The sequence below is a fragment of the Heptranchias perlo genome, chromosome 18, assembly GCF_035084215.1.
Source record: "Heptranchias perlo isolate sHepPer1 chromosome 18, sHepPer1.hap1, whole genome shotgun sequence".
Classification (NCBI taxonomy): domain Eukaryota; kingdom Metazoa; phylum Chordata; class Chondrichthyes; order Hexanchiformes; family Hexanchidae; genus Heptranchias; species Heptranchias perlo.
The window spans coordinates 37,621,139-37,636,491 of NC_090342.1; the positions used below are offsets into that span (position 1 = coordinate 37,621,139).

General features: G+C 43.5%; 1 protein-coding gene across 8 annotated transcripts in view; it reads right to left on the minus strand.

Annotated features, from left to right (window-relative positions):
- The window catches only part of LOC137334765 (ELKS/Rab6-interacting/CAST family member 1-like), a 1,087,823-nt gene that overhangs the window by 1,012,647 nt on the left and 59,823 nt on the right, over positions 1–15,353 (minus strand). For all 8 annotated transcript variants that reach the window (XM_067999707.1, XM_067999706.1, XM_067999704.1 and 5 more), the window contains exon 3: positions 9,640–10,056. In XM_067999707.1, coding sequence (XP_067855808.1) covers positions 9,640–10,056 — 417 coding nt within the window. The remainder of the gene's footprint in view (positions 1–9,639; positions 10,057–15,353) is intronic.

Below are 15,353 nucleotides of genomic sequence, written 5' to 3' on the forward strand. Positions count from 1 at the left end.
GATTTGATGTATGTAAATAATTTGTCACAATAGTAGAGAAGATGTCCACTCGTCAAATGGGTGAAGAACCACCATGCCACCAGCTACAGCCGAGAAGGTGGGCAGATCACCCACACCCAGCCCTCCATCAGCTACAGCCAAGGTGGGCAGATGACCAATGCCCAGCCCTCCACCAGCCACAGCTGAGCGTGTGCAGGCAGGCGACGTGCCAAGTCTTTCACACACTTTCAGATGAGACGTTTAACCGAAGCCCCGTCTGCCTGTTCAGGTGGATGCCAAAAATCAGGTGGCACTATTTGAAGAGCAGGGGAGTTGTCCCAGTGTCCTGGCCAACATTTGTCCCTCAACCAGTATCACAAACAGGTTATCTGATCATATCTCATTGATGTCTGTGTGAACTTGCTGTGCACAAATTGGCTGCAATGTTTCCCTACCTTTCAGTGATCACATTTTATTTTAAAAAGTGCTTCATTGGCTGTAAAGCACTTTGGGACATCCTGAGGTCACGAAAGGTGCTTTTTTTTAATTCATTCATGGGATGTGGGCGTCGCTGGCAAGGCCAGCATTTATTGCCCATCCCTAATTGCCCTTGAGAAGGTGGTGGTGAGCCACCTTCTTGAACCGCTGCAGTCCGTGTGGTGAAGGTTCTCCCACAGTGCTGTTAGGAAGGGAGTTCCAGGATTTTGACCCAGCGACGATGAAGGAACGGCGATATATTTCCAAGTCAGGATGGTGTTGTTCCCATGTGCCCGCTGCTCTTGTCCTTCTAGGTGGCAGAGGTCACGGGTTTGGGAGGTGCTGTCGAAGAAGCCTTGGCGAGTTACTGCAGTGCATCCTGTAGATGGTACACACTACAGCCACAGTGTGCCGGTGGTGAAGGGAGTGAATGTTTAGGGTGGTGGATGGGGTGCCAATCAAGCAGACTGCTTTGTCCTGGATGGTGTCGAGCTTCTTGAGTGTTGTTGGAGCTGCACTCATCCAGGCAAGTGGAGAGTATTCAATCACACTCCTGACATGTGCCTTGTAGATGGTGGAAAGGCTTTGTGGAGTCAGGAGGTGAGTCACTCACCGCAGAATACCCAGCCTCTGACCTGCTCTTGTCGCCACAGTATTTATGTGGCTGGTCCAGTTAAATTTCTGGTCAATGGTGACCCCCAGGATGACGATGGTGGGGGATTCGGTGATGGTAATGCCATTGAATGTCAAGGGGAGGTGGTTAGACATTCTCTTGTTGGAGATGGTCATTGCCTGGCACTTAAATGGCCAGTAACATTCGCACCAGACATCAGCCCAAGCCTGGACGTTGTTCAGGTCTTGCTGCAAGTGGGCTTGGACTGCTTCATTATCTGAGGGGTTGCAAATGCAACTGAACACTGTGCAATCATCAGCGAACATCCCCATTTCTAACCTTATGTTGGCGGGAAGGTCATTGATGAAGCAGCTGAAGATGGTTGGGCCTAGGACACTGCCCTGAGGAACTCATGCAGCAATGTCCTGGAGCTGAGAAGATTGACCTCCAACAACCGCTACCATCTTGCTTTGTGCTCGGTATGACTCCAGCCACTGGGGCGTTTTCCCCGATTCCCATTGACTTCAATTTTACTAGGGCTCCTTGGTGCTGCACTCAGTCAAATGCTGCCTTGATGTCAAGGGCAGTCACTCTCACCTCACCTCTGGAATTCAGCTCTTTTGTCCATGTTTGGACCAAGGCTGTAATGAGGTCTGGAGCAGAGTGGTCCGGGTGGAACCCAAACTGAGCATCGGTGAGCAGGTTATTGGTGAGTATGTGCCGCTTGATAGCATTGTCGACGACACCTTCCATCACTTTGCTGATGATTGAGAGTAGACTGATGGGGCGATAATTGGTCGGATTGGATTTTTGTGGACAGGACATACCTGGGCAATTTTCCACATTGTCGGGTAGATGCCAGTGTTGTAGCTGTACTGGAACAGCTTGGCTAGAGGCGCAGCTAGTTCTGGAGCACAAGTCTTCAGCACGACAGCTGGGATGTTGTCGGGGCCCATAGCCTTTGCTGTATCCAGTGCATTCAGCCGTTTCTTGATATCACGTGGAGTGAATTGAATTGGCTGAAGACTGGCTTCAGTGATGGTGGTGATATCAGGAGGAGGCTGAAATGGATCATCCACTTGGCACTCTATGAATGCAGGTTCTTTCTATTTAAATAAAAATTGATAATCGTTGAAGTGATTCAATGCAACACTTCTATCTCAGTTGAATTGAAATACAGTTCCTCGAGAGCAAGGTGGGCAGTCCCTTTTGGCAGCTATGAAAGATCCTCAGTGAAATGAGTTTCAACACAGTCTAGTTTCAAATTGGCTGATGCCCGCAATATTAAACATAGTAATTTGAAAATAATGGACAAGATTGCTCAGAAGTGATCCATAAAGACAGCTGGTGTTGGAATAGGAAATGCTATGCTATTGCATTGGGAAGAGGTTGGGTTGGGGAGAAGTACCCAATGGTTACATAGGGTATGCAGAAAAAGTGTTCAATTGCCCATCCTGTGCTCATCAGTGGTATTAGGAATCACATCTGGGGCAAACACTTAATTGCATTTTGACCAAAAGTACAAAACAAAATAATAAAGGTTCTAAATTGGGGGAAGGCCGATTTTAATAGGATACGGCAGGATCTGGCCAAAATGGACTGGGATCAGCTGCTTGTAGGAAAATCCGCATCGGAGCAATGGGAGTCTTTCAGAAGGGAGATTGAGACCATACAATGGCAACATGTTCCCGTAAAGGTCAAGGGTGGTTCCAAGAACTCCAGGGAACCTTGGATGTCAGGGGATATACGAGAATGGATTAGGAAAAAAAGGAGGGCTTTTGGCAGATACAAAAGGCTAAAGACGGAGGAAGCCCTAGAGGAGTACAAAAAGTGCAGGGGGATACTTAAAAAAGAAATTAGGAGATCAAGGAGGGGCCATGAAATAACACTGGCGAGCAAAATAAAGGAAAATCCTAAGATGTTTTATAAGTATATTAAGGGTAAGAGGATGACTAGGGAAAAAATAGGGCCCATTAGGGACAAAAATGGCAATCTGTGTGTGGAGCCGGCAGATGTAGGAGGGGTTCTAAATTAATTTTTTGCATCTGTTTTCACTATGGAGAAGGACGATGTAGACATAGAAATACGGCAGGGGGACTGTGATATACTCGAACATATTAACATCGAGCGGGAGGAGGTATTGGCGGTTTTAGCAGGCCTAAAAAATGGATCAATCCCCAGGCCCGGACGAAATGTATCCCAGGCTACTGTGTGAGGCAAAGGAGGAGATTGCGGGGGCTCTGACACATATATTCAGAACCTCTCTGGCCACAGGGGATGTGCCAGAGGACTGGAGAACCGCTAATGTAATACCATTATTCAAGAAGGGGAGTAGGGAAAAACCGGGGAACTACAGGCCAGTGAGCCTAACATCAGTGGTAGGAAAATTATTGGAAAAAATTCTGAAGGACAAAATTAGTCTCCACTTGGAGAAGCAAGGATTAATCAGGGATAGTCAACATGGCTTTGTCAAGGGAAGATCATGTCTGACTAATTTGATTGAATTTTTTGAGGGGGTGACTAGGCGTGTGGATGAGGGTAACGCAGTGGATGTGGTATACATGGATTTCAGTAAGGCCTTCGATAAAGTCCCCCACAGGAGACTGGTCAAGAAGGTACGAGCCCATGGAATCCAGGGTGCCTTGGCACTTTGGATACAAAACTGGCTTAGTGGCAGAAGGCAGAGGGTGATGGTCGAAGGTTGTTTTTGTGACTGGAAGCCTGTGGCCAGTGGGGTACCACAGGGATCGGTGCTGGGTCCCTTGCTGTTTGTGGTCTACATTAATGACTTGGATATGAATGTAAAAGGTATGATCAGTAAGTTCGCTGATGATACAAAGATTGGTAGGGTGGTAAATAGCGAGGAGGATAGCCTCAGTCTGCAGGACGATATAGATGGGTTGGTCAGATGGGCGGAACAGTGGCAAATGGAATTTAACCCGGAAAAGTGCGAGGTGATGCACTTTGGAGGGACTAACAAGGCAAGGGAATACACAATGAATGGGAGGACCCTAGGCAAGACAGAGGGTCAGAGGGATCTTGGTGTGCAAGTTCACAGATCCCTGAAGGCGGCGGAACAGGTAGATAAGGTGGTAAAGAAGGCATATGGGATACTTGCCTTTATTAGCCGAGGCATAGAATATAAGAGCAAGGAGGTTATGATGGAGCTGTATAAAACACTGGTTAGGCCACAGCTGGAGTACTGTGTGCAGTGCTGGTCGCCACACTACAGGAAGGATGTGATCGCTTTGGAGAGGGTGCAGAGGAGATTCACCAGGATGTTACCAGGGCTGGAGCGCTTCAGCTATGAAGAGAGACTGGGAAGATTGGGTTTGTTTTCCTTGGAGCAGAGGAGGCTGAGGGGGGACATGATTGAGGTGTACAAAATTATGAGGGGCACAGATAGGATGGATACTAAGGAGCTTTTTCCCTTCGTTGAGGGTTCTATAACAAGGGGACATAGATTCAAGGTAAAAGGCGGGAGGTTTAGAGGGGATTTTAGAAAGAACTTTTTCACCCAGAGGGTGGTTGGAGTCTGGAACTCACTGTCTGAAAGGGTTGTGGAGGCAGGAACCCTCACAACGTTCAAGAAGCATTTGGATGAGCACTTGAAATGCCATAGCATATAAGGCTACGGACCAAATGCTGGAATATGGGATTAGAGTAGACAGGGCTGATGGCCGGCGCGGACACGATGGGCCGAAGGGCCTCTATCCGTGCTGTATAACTCTATGACTCTATGACTCTAAAAGTGGGGAAAAAGCTCCTCAACTGATTCTCTGGACAACTATTTTTTATATTATTGTGGTTTACAATTATGATAACAGGGCAAAAAGCAGACTGCATGATTATGTTTTTTTTAAAACATTGTTACAACAATATTTTGGCAGCCCTTATTATGGTTGCAGATACACAGGCAACTTGTGATTAAATAATCAAGTGAGTGGTTAATTAACTTGAAAATGGGTCAACCACAAACTGATTTGGAAACACATTATTCCAACAGTATTAAGATGCCAAGTCAATACACAAAATGGATACTTATTACAACCTCCTCACACACAATGCAGAAAGGGACAGCAATAACAGTCTCCACACTTCCCCCTTTATACAGAAAGAAACAACAATAATGATCTTTTCTCCCCTCCATATATTGAAGAATGTGGAAAGAACATTAATAGTCATCTTCTCTGAGATGGACTGCAGTAATAATCTTCCCTCTACCACTTAAGTAGAAAAGGGTAGGTTTAATGGCCCACTGCCCATTCCACCTCTGGGGCATGTGTTCAAATTAAGCCCAAAAAAATCGAATGAAATTATATCTCTATCCCATTTAAGCAGCTACACAAAATAAATTTGGGCAGCCTCAACCCAGTTCCTTGTGGATGCAGGCACATTGCACATAACTAACTACATATCGGCAATTCGCAACAAACGGTCGGCTGGAGTGGAAATTGGCCAAATAAACACTACTGCAGGATCCTCGAGGTTAAGGTTGGAGCAGAATGGTGGGAGCTTTATTCTGCACCGAGCCAGTAATATACCTGACATGAGCACGCTCGGTGCTGACACTGGGCAGCCAAACTGTAGTCCTCCATTCACCACCACCGACATCTCTTAACTTGACTCGATTAAAACTCAACTGAAAAATCTAACAAAATATATTCTTTTTAATAAAGAGACCCCATTCTACACCTCTTGCCAATTCTTCAATATCTTTGTTGTCTACCACCCACCCCTGAAATCCCAACTCAAGGGCCATCCCTTCACCACTGGCGCGCCGTGGCTGCAGTGTGTACCATCCACAGGATGCACTGCAGCAACTCGCCAAGGCTTCTTCGACAGCACCTCCCAAACCCACGACCTCTACCACCTAGAAGGACAAGGGAAGCAGGCACATGGGAACACCACCACCTGCATGTTCCCCTCCAAGTCATACACCATCCCAACTTGGCAATATGTCGCCGTTTCTTCATCGTCGCTGGGTCAAAATCCTGGAATTCCCTACCTAACAGCACTGTGGGAGAAACTTCACCACATGGACTGCAGTGGTTCAAGAAGGCAGCTCACCACCATCCTCAAGGGCAATTAGGGATGGGCAATAAATGCTAGCGACGCCCACATCCCATGAATGAATATAAAACAAATTCTCCTTTCTTTCCTCTCAGCCTCTACACTGAGCAACTACTCACTCTCGGCAATTTCAATCTCCATCACAGCAACTCTTGCTCACTCACTTCTGCATTCACCACCTACCAGTCCTCCCTGAACCTCTCCCTCCATATAAACTTTCCCAGCCATATTCATTGGCCACCTCAACGTCACAATTTATCATGGTCTCTCAATTCCTATGGTCTCGGTCACTGACAAAGCCATCTGTGTCTACTTTGACTATAACTCCCTCATGACCCACATCCTGATACCTCATTCCAACCTTTCCCCAAAGTTGCTTTTAACTGTACTATCAAACTCCTAATTGCCTAGTCTTTAGCTCTCCATTCACAGACACCTCCACGGTTCTTGATTCGCTCAACCACTCTCAGCTCTACCTTTGGTACTCTTGTGCCCAGCAAAATCTTCCTCGTCGCCCATCCCAGTCGTACCCCGCTGCCTTGTACAGCTCTCATCTTCACTCCTTCAATCCAACAGATGCAGACTTGAGTATATCAACCACACAACTGGTTTAGCAATCAGTGGTCAGATCTGGCTGGACCACTTCAAACTCCACCAGTCCTCACTCCCTTCCATTACCCTAAGATCATCTTTGAGAGCAAGGATAACCCCTGGCTTCTTTTCTTCACTTCTAACCACCTCCTTAATCCTCTCTCCCTTGCCCCCTTCATCATTTCTAACAACAAATGCAAGCAGCTCATGAAATTTGTCACCTAGATAGAGGCCATACATTCAGTTGCCTCTGCTGCTACAAATGATAAAATTAGGGCTAACACCACTAAGGATAATTATGAGGAATACAGAAAGTGCAGAAGGTGAAAAATGAGATTAAATGAGAGAAAAGAGAATATAAAAGGAAATAGCATATATATAAAAAAAGTCTAAGAGTTAGAAAAAGGTAGGACTTCTCAGATGAAGGAGGAAACCTAACTGTGGAGGATAGAATTTTATCATTTGTCTCTATTTTAAGTTTTAGTTTAGCTTTAGTCTCTCTGGCCTTTGATAACCCCCTTTTCACTTTTGTGGAATTTATCTATTTTGCACTCCATTTCAGATTTGACAATTTCCTATGCTGATCTGTCAATCTGTCCAGTTAATTTGGGCCAGGTTCCCTTCTATCTTGCTGAACTTTGCCTTTTTCCCAGTGAAGCACACTTTTTTTTTGGTTCTTCTTTACCATTTTCTAATCTTAGATTGAACCTAATTATGCTTTGCTTGATATTTCCAATTGTTCTCCTATCTCATCAAATGATCCTTCCATCCTTATGGGACTGGAAACGTACTGATCTGGGGAGCAGTCCTGGATGCATTCCCGAAAGCTTTCCTCATTTTGACCATATGCATTACCTTTACTCCACTCAAAATGAGATCGTTACAATCAGTCACTATTATTGCCCTGTTGTTCTTACAATGCTCTTTGAACTGGTTGCACATCTCCACCTCTTTCTTATCTTCACTGTTTGGTGGCCAATACTGTAACGCACACTGAGAATTGTATTATTACCTTTTCTATTCCCTAACTCTATCCTTGTGCATTCGATCCTAATGCAGCCCCCAGGATTTTCCTTGCATTCCAGTGCTGTGATAGTGAGGATTCTGTCACCCCATCCCCTCTTTTCCCTCCTAATTTTTCCAGAAAATGTTATAACCAGTAATATTAATTTCCCAGTACCAAAGTTAAGACACTTTTCAGTTATAGCTACAATATTATATCCCTCTTTAGCTATTAATGTTACTAACGTTACAATTTTGTTTTGAACACTTTGCACGTCCACATATGTAACTCTCAATCTGGACTTCAAATTTTTGGAACAATGCCCTTGAATTCAAATGCAACTCGAAGGGAGATTCATTACATCTCAGAAACAACTCAAAGTACATCTTATATGATGATTTTGAAATCCAGTGACCGTTATGTAGGCAGACATGGCAGCCACTTACGCACAATAAGATTGCACAAGCAATGAAATGAGTAACTAGTTTATCAGTTTTGGTGTTGTTGGTTGAGGAAGGAATATTGACTATGACAAACAGCATCAAAGAATCTTGAGCATCCATCAGAACAAGCATGCATTACCCTGTCCAACAATCCAGCATTCTTTCAGCACCACACCAGAATGCTAACCCATACCATGTACTTAAGTCGTGGAGTGAGGTCTAAATCCACAACACAGTGATCCAGAGGTAAGAATGACACCAATCAAACCAAGCTGACTGCAGACTGGTTTGGAGGGAGTGTAGAGCTTGACAATGTAAGGAAATGGAATTCATAGAAAGTTGAAATGGCAAGGCAAAAAAAAACAAAATCACTCAGGCACATTGAGGGAATGTGTGTCCATGGATGTTCATTTAGTTATTTTGTATTAAGCTCAGTGACTCTTATAAACCCATTTAACATGTCTGCCGTGCCTCTGTGGCAACACTCTCACATCTGAGTCAGAAAGTTGTGGGTTCAAGTCCCACTACAGAGACTTGAGTACAAAATCCAAGCTGACACTCCAGTGCAGTACTGAGGGAGTGCTGCACTGTCGGAGGTGCCATCTTTCGGATGAGACAGTAAAATCGAGGCTCCGTCTGCCCTCTCAGGTGGACGTAAAATATCCCATGGCACTATTTTGAAGAAGAGCAGGGGAGTCCTGGCCAATATTTATCCCTCAACCAACATGGCTAAAAAAAGATTATTTGGTCATTATCACATTGCTGTTTGCGAGGCCTTGCTGTGCTCAAATTGGCTGCCGCGTTTCTGATGTTACAGCAGTGACTACACTTCAAAAAGTACTTAATTGGCGGTAAAGCCCTTTGGGATGTCCCGAGGTTGTGAAAGGCGCTATATAAATGCAAGTCTTTTTTCTTTTTATTCCAATGTTAACATTAGAATGGGGAAATTAAGAATTCTAACGTTGATTATTGGTTATGGTTTGATTTTTTTTGACGGGGTACTAATGGTGGTACTTTCTCTTCAAAATGAAGGACTACCCAACATTTGAAAATAAGTAAAGAAAGAATCCTAAGCTACTAAGTGCTCAGTGCCAGATCTGATTATGAAGAAAAAAATACTTTATACCTAAGATCAGGTAGCTCATTTTAAAAACAGACAGATAAGCAACAGACAAGGCAGCATCTATCTGTGCAAATGGGTTAGATCACCGATTTTGGGGCATACATCCTTACTGATCTGAGCGGTCCATTGTTGGGGGAAGGAAGGGGGGGGTTGGAGAAACTGTCAACTGTGCACTATCCTGCACATCTGTCACCAGTTTTCGCACTGCAATGAAATATGGCTACTACTATCGATTTAGTTGAGTTACTGTTGGTGCTGGAAGGAGAAAAAGAAATCTGTAGAATGAAAAAAAAGTTTAAAAAGGAGAAATAATGTACAAGTAAAAAATAATTCTTACCTCTCTCAGCTGATGATTTTCTTTCTCTTTTTGTTCAAGTATGTTTTCTAACTGGTTCACAAGCATCTCTGCTTCAGCTAGACGGCGTATTCGTTCATGGTCTTCTTCCATCACCTTTGAGGACAGTCCTTTGCTCTGAAGCATCTCCAGCAGTTTTTTGATAGACTCATCACGGGCACAGAGTGTTTGTTTCTGTGTCTCAATGCGCAGCTCCATCTCCTCCAGAGTCTTGCGCAATAGGAATAGCTCCTTGGCCTGACGTTCATGTTCGGTGTGCAAGTGCTGGAAGTTTTCCTCAGTTAGCTCAGCAACAAATGGCTCACTTGTTTTGCTGCTACTATCCTGCTGAAAGAGCTGGTTCAGGTCCCGTTGGATTCGGAGCTCATCCTGCAATGCCTGAATTGTCATCTGAAGGTGCTGTATCCCAGAGAGAAAATTTTTTAAAAATCAACAAACCATCCAATTTCATACAGTACAAAGCTGCAAGTGTAGTTTTCAATGTTAAATTTCCATTTTTGTCCAAAATAAATTACTTTATTATTTTGGTGGGCCATGGAGAGAAAGACATATTGGGTGGTGCATAGCTGTTCCCGAATCTCTGGGACCTGGGTTTGACTACAGCCCAAACTAACACAATGAAGATCTCCTCTCTCCAAGTGAAATGAGAGCAGGACAATTATATGCTGGACTTGGACAGCTACTAATCTCTGATCATTAGCTGCATTGCTAGTTCTAGCAAAAAAAAATTTATGGTCACTTCTTAAAATCCAGATTGACATTGCATTGGAGTTACACACAATACAATGTCAAATCAAAGTTGAGATATTACCCAATGCAGGAAATATATTGTTTCTCTCCAGTCAGTTTGAGTTTAAGTTATAATGCAAATGTATCCTTCGTTCCTTATGAGCACAATATTATGGCACAAAATGGCAATCTCATTCAGAGCATCAATTTACATTATAAGCAGCTTCGCTTTAAACCAGCACTACAGCTTAATCCAGAGACAGGGCCCAACCTGACAAAGCAGAGGAAGATTTCCTACAGGAGGGAGTCTCTACATGTCAGTCCGTTGGGATTTTAACACTCAATTTACATGGGGTCAATTTTCACTGTCTTCGCCTGAAATTAACTAGGTTAATGAAGTTAGTAGTCTTATTGCACCATTAACACTGGCAATGCAGCTGGCTCCATTTTGAAAGGGGCCTACTGCCAGGAGTCCAAAGCATTCATTTGTTGCAGGTGATAAGCCCCTTTTAACGTGGAAATCGTGGTCCTATGACATAAATAGGACTCTGACTGCCATTATAGGTTCGAACTGGTCAGAGCCTGCGCCAAAGAGTCCCACCAAGGGTAAGTGTTGAAATATTTTGATGAACCCCAGAGAAGTAGGCGCACCCCAGGGCCTCCATCCTCCACGATAGGTACAAAAGCAAGGAAGTTTTGCTGAACGTTCATAAATCACTGGTTAGGCCTCAGCTGGAGTATTGTGTGCAATTCTAGGCACCACACTTTAGGAAGGGTGTCAAGGCCTTGGAAAGAGTGCAAAGGAGATTTACCAGAATGATACCAAGAGTGAAGAACTTTAATTATATGGAGAGTCTAGAGAAGCTGGTATTGTTCTAATAACATAAGTAAGAGCAGGGGTAGACCAAACGGCCCCTCGAACCTACTCCACCATTTAATAAGATCATGGCTGATCTTCTACTTTCCCACCCTATCCCCATATCCCTTGATTCCCTTAGTGTCCAAATACCCATTAATCTCAGTCTTGAATATACTCAACGACTGAGCATCCACAGCCCCCGGGATAGAGAATTCTAAAGATTCACAGCCCTCAGTGAAGAAATTTTTCCACATCTCGGTCTTAAATGTCCGACCCCTTATCTTGAGGCTATGACCCCTAGTTCTAGACTCTCGAGCCAAGGGAAACAGCCTCTCAGCATCTACCCCATCAAGCTGTCTCAGAATCTTAAATGTGTCAATGAGATCACCTATCATTCTTCTAAACTCCAGAGAATATAGGCCCATTCTACTCAATCTCTCAACAGGACAACCCTCTCAGCCCAGGAATTGATCTCGTGCAACTTGTTGCACCCCCTCTAAAGCAAGTGTTTCCTTCCTTGGGTAAGGAGGCCAAAACTGTACACAGTACTCCAGGTGCGGTCTAAGGCCCTATACAATTGCAGCAAGACCTCCTCATGCTTATACTCCAAACCCTTGCAATAAAGGTTAACATATCATTTGCCTCTCTAATTGCTGCTGTACCTGCATGTTAACTTTGTGATTCATATACAAGGACACCCAAACCCCTCTGAATACCAACATTTCTTAGTGTCTCACCTTTTAAAAAATATTCTGCTTTTCTATTTTTCCTGCCAAAGTGGACTAATTTCACATTTCCCTACATTATACTCCATCTACCACCTTCTTGCCCAATCACTTAACTTGTCTATATCCCTTTGCAGCCTCTGTGTCTTCCTCACAGCTTACTTTCCCACCTAGCTTTGTACTTTCAGCAAGCTTGGATACATTATATTCAGTCCCTTCATCTAAGTCATTGATATAAATTGCAAACAGCTGAGGCTCCAACACTGACCCTTGCGGCACCCCACTAGTTACAACCTGCCAATCCAAAAATGACCTGTTTATTTCTACTCTTTTTTTAAATCCATTAACCAATCCTCTGTCCAAGCTAATATATTACCCCCAAGCCCATGAGCCCTAATCGTGTAACATCTTATTGCACGCCTTTTGAAAATCCAAATATACCACATCCACTGGTTCCCTCTTATCTACCCTGCTAGTTACACCCTGAAAAAACTAATAGATTTGTCAAACACGATTTCCCTTTCACAAAACAGTGCGGACTCTGCCTAATCATGTTACGATTTTCTAAGTGCCGTGTTAGTACGTCCTTAACAGATTCTACCATTTTCCCTACTACTGTCGTCAGGCTAACTGGCCTATAGTTCCCTGTTTTCTCCCTCCTTTCTTGAATAGCGGGGTTACATTTGCTACCTTCCAATCAATGGGCAGAGTTATAGAATCTAGGGAATTTTGCAAGATCAAAACCAATGCATCCACTATCTGCAGCCACCTCTTTCAAAACCCTAGGATGTCGGCCATCAGGTCCAGGGGATTTATTGGCTTTTAGTCCCATTAATTTCTCCAGTACTTTTTCTTCACTAATCTTAATTACTTTAAGTTCCTCACTCACATTAGACCCTTGGCTCCTCACTATTTCCGGTATGTTGTGTGTTTTCTACTGTGAAGACAGATACAAAATATTTGTATAACATCTGCCATTTCCTTATTCCCAATTATAATTTCTCCTGTCTGCCTCCGAGGGACCCACGTTTACTTTTACTATATTCCTTTTTACATACTTGTAGAAGCTCTTACAATCTGTTTTTATATTTCTGGCTCGTTTACTCTCATTCAATTTTCTCCCTCTATCAATTTCTTGGTCATCCTGTGCCGATTTCTAAAACCCTCCCAGTCGTCAGGCTACTACTCTTTTTTTGGCAACATTGTAAGCCTCTTTTTAATCTAATACTATCCTTAACTTCTCCAGTTAGCCACGATTGGATCACTTTTCCCGTGGTGTTTTTGTTCCCCAAGGGAGTGTGTATTCGTTGAGAATTATGAATTATTTCTTTAAATGAAAACCATTGCTTATCCACAATCATATCTTTTAATCTAATTTCTAATCTACCTTAACCAACCCGCCCCTCATGCCTACATAATTGGCAGAGATGATTAAGAGATTTAATAACGGTGTTAAAAATTATGACAGATTTTGATAGAGTAGATGGGGAGAAACTGTTTCCACTTGCAGGAGGGTCAGTAACCAGGGACACAGATTTACGCTAATTGGGAAATAACCAGAGGGGAGATGGAGACTTATTTTTTAAAAACACACTGTATTGTTATGATCTGGAATGCACTGCCTGAAAGCATGATGGATGCAGATTCAATAGTATCTTTCAATACAAAAACTTTGCAGGGATATGGGGAAAAAGCAGGGGAGTGGGACTAATTGGATAGCTCAAACAGCTGGCACAGGCACAATGGGCCAAATGGACTCCTCCTGTACTGTATGAATCTGCTTGATGTGAATGTTACCACAGTCACTGGTTACAAATAAATTATGATCAGTTTTCTTTAGTATTTTGTCTTGTACTTTTGCACCAAGTACTAATGACATCAGCAAGTTTAGTGGTTTAAAGGAATTACTGAGCTCAAGAAATTTGAAGAACTGAACTCAAAAATCAATGTGGATCTAGTTATTATTCCCAGGCTTGTTCAATATCAATGGTGTATGTTGACTGGGATCTCTATCAGGCTCAGTACTCTGTAGACTAATATTGCCCATTCTTCACAACGTGATCAGCATGATTTTAAATGGCAACATAAAACAAGGCAACTAGCCTAACATCTGTGGTGGGTAAAATTTTGGAGTCTGTTATTAAGGAGATAGTAGCAGAACATTTGGATAAACATAATTTAATAGGACAAAGTCAACATGGCTTTACGAAGGGGAAGTCATGTCTGACAAATTTGCTTGAGTTCTTTGAGGACATAACGTACAGGGTGGATAAAGGGGAACCAGTGGACGTAGTGTATTTAGACTTCCAGAAGGCATTCGACAAGGTGCCACATAAAAGATTATTGCTCAAGATAAAGAATCACTGGATTGGGGGTAATATTCTGGCATGGGTGGAGGATTGGTTATCTAACAGGAAGCAGAGAGTTGGGATAAACGGTTCATTCTCGGACTGGCAACCAGTAGCCAGTGGTGTTCCACAGGGGTCGGTGCTGGGTCCCCAACTCTTTACAATCTATATTAACGATTTGGAGGAGGGGACAGAGTGTAACATATCAAAGTTTGCAGATGATACAAAGATGGGAGGGAAAGTAGAGAGTGAGGAGGACATAAAAAAGCCTACAAGGGGATATAGACAGGCTGGGTGAGTGGGCGGAGATTTGGCAGATGCAATACAATATTGGAAAATGTGAGGTTATGCACTTTGGCAGGAAAAATCAGAGAGCAAGTTATTATCTTAATGGCGAGAAACTGGAAAGTACTGCAGTTCAGAGAGATCTGGGGGTCCTAGTGCAAGAAAAATCAAAAAGTTAGTATGCAGGTGATCAAGACCACCAACGGAATGTTGGCTTTTATTGCTAGGGGGATAGAAGGGAGGTATTGCTGCAGTTATATAAAGGTATTGGTGAGACCGCACCTGGAATACTGCATACAGTTTTGGTCTCCATACTTAAGAAAAGACATACTTGCTCTCGAGGCAGTACAAAGAAGGTTCACTCGGCTAATCCCGGGGATGAGGGGGCGGACATATGAGGAGAGGTTGAGTAGATTGGGATTCTACTCATTGGAGTTCAGAAGAATGAGAGGCGATCTTATTGAAACATATAAGATTGTGAAGGGGCTTGATTGGGTGGATGCGGTAAGGATGTTCCCAAGGATGGGTGAAACTAGAACTAGGGGGCATAATCTTCGAATAAGGAGCTGCTCTTTCAAAACTGAGATGAGGAGAAACTTCTTCACTCAGAGGGTGGTGGGTCTGTGGAATTTGCTGCCCCAGGAAGCTGTGGAAGCTACATCATTAAATAAATTCAAAGCAGAAATAGACAGTTTCCTAGAAGTAAAGGGAATTAGGGGTTACGGGGAGCGGGCAAGAAATTGGACATGG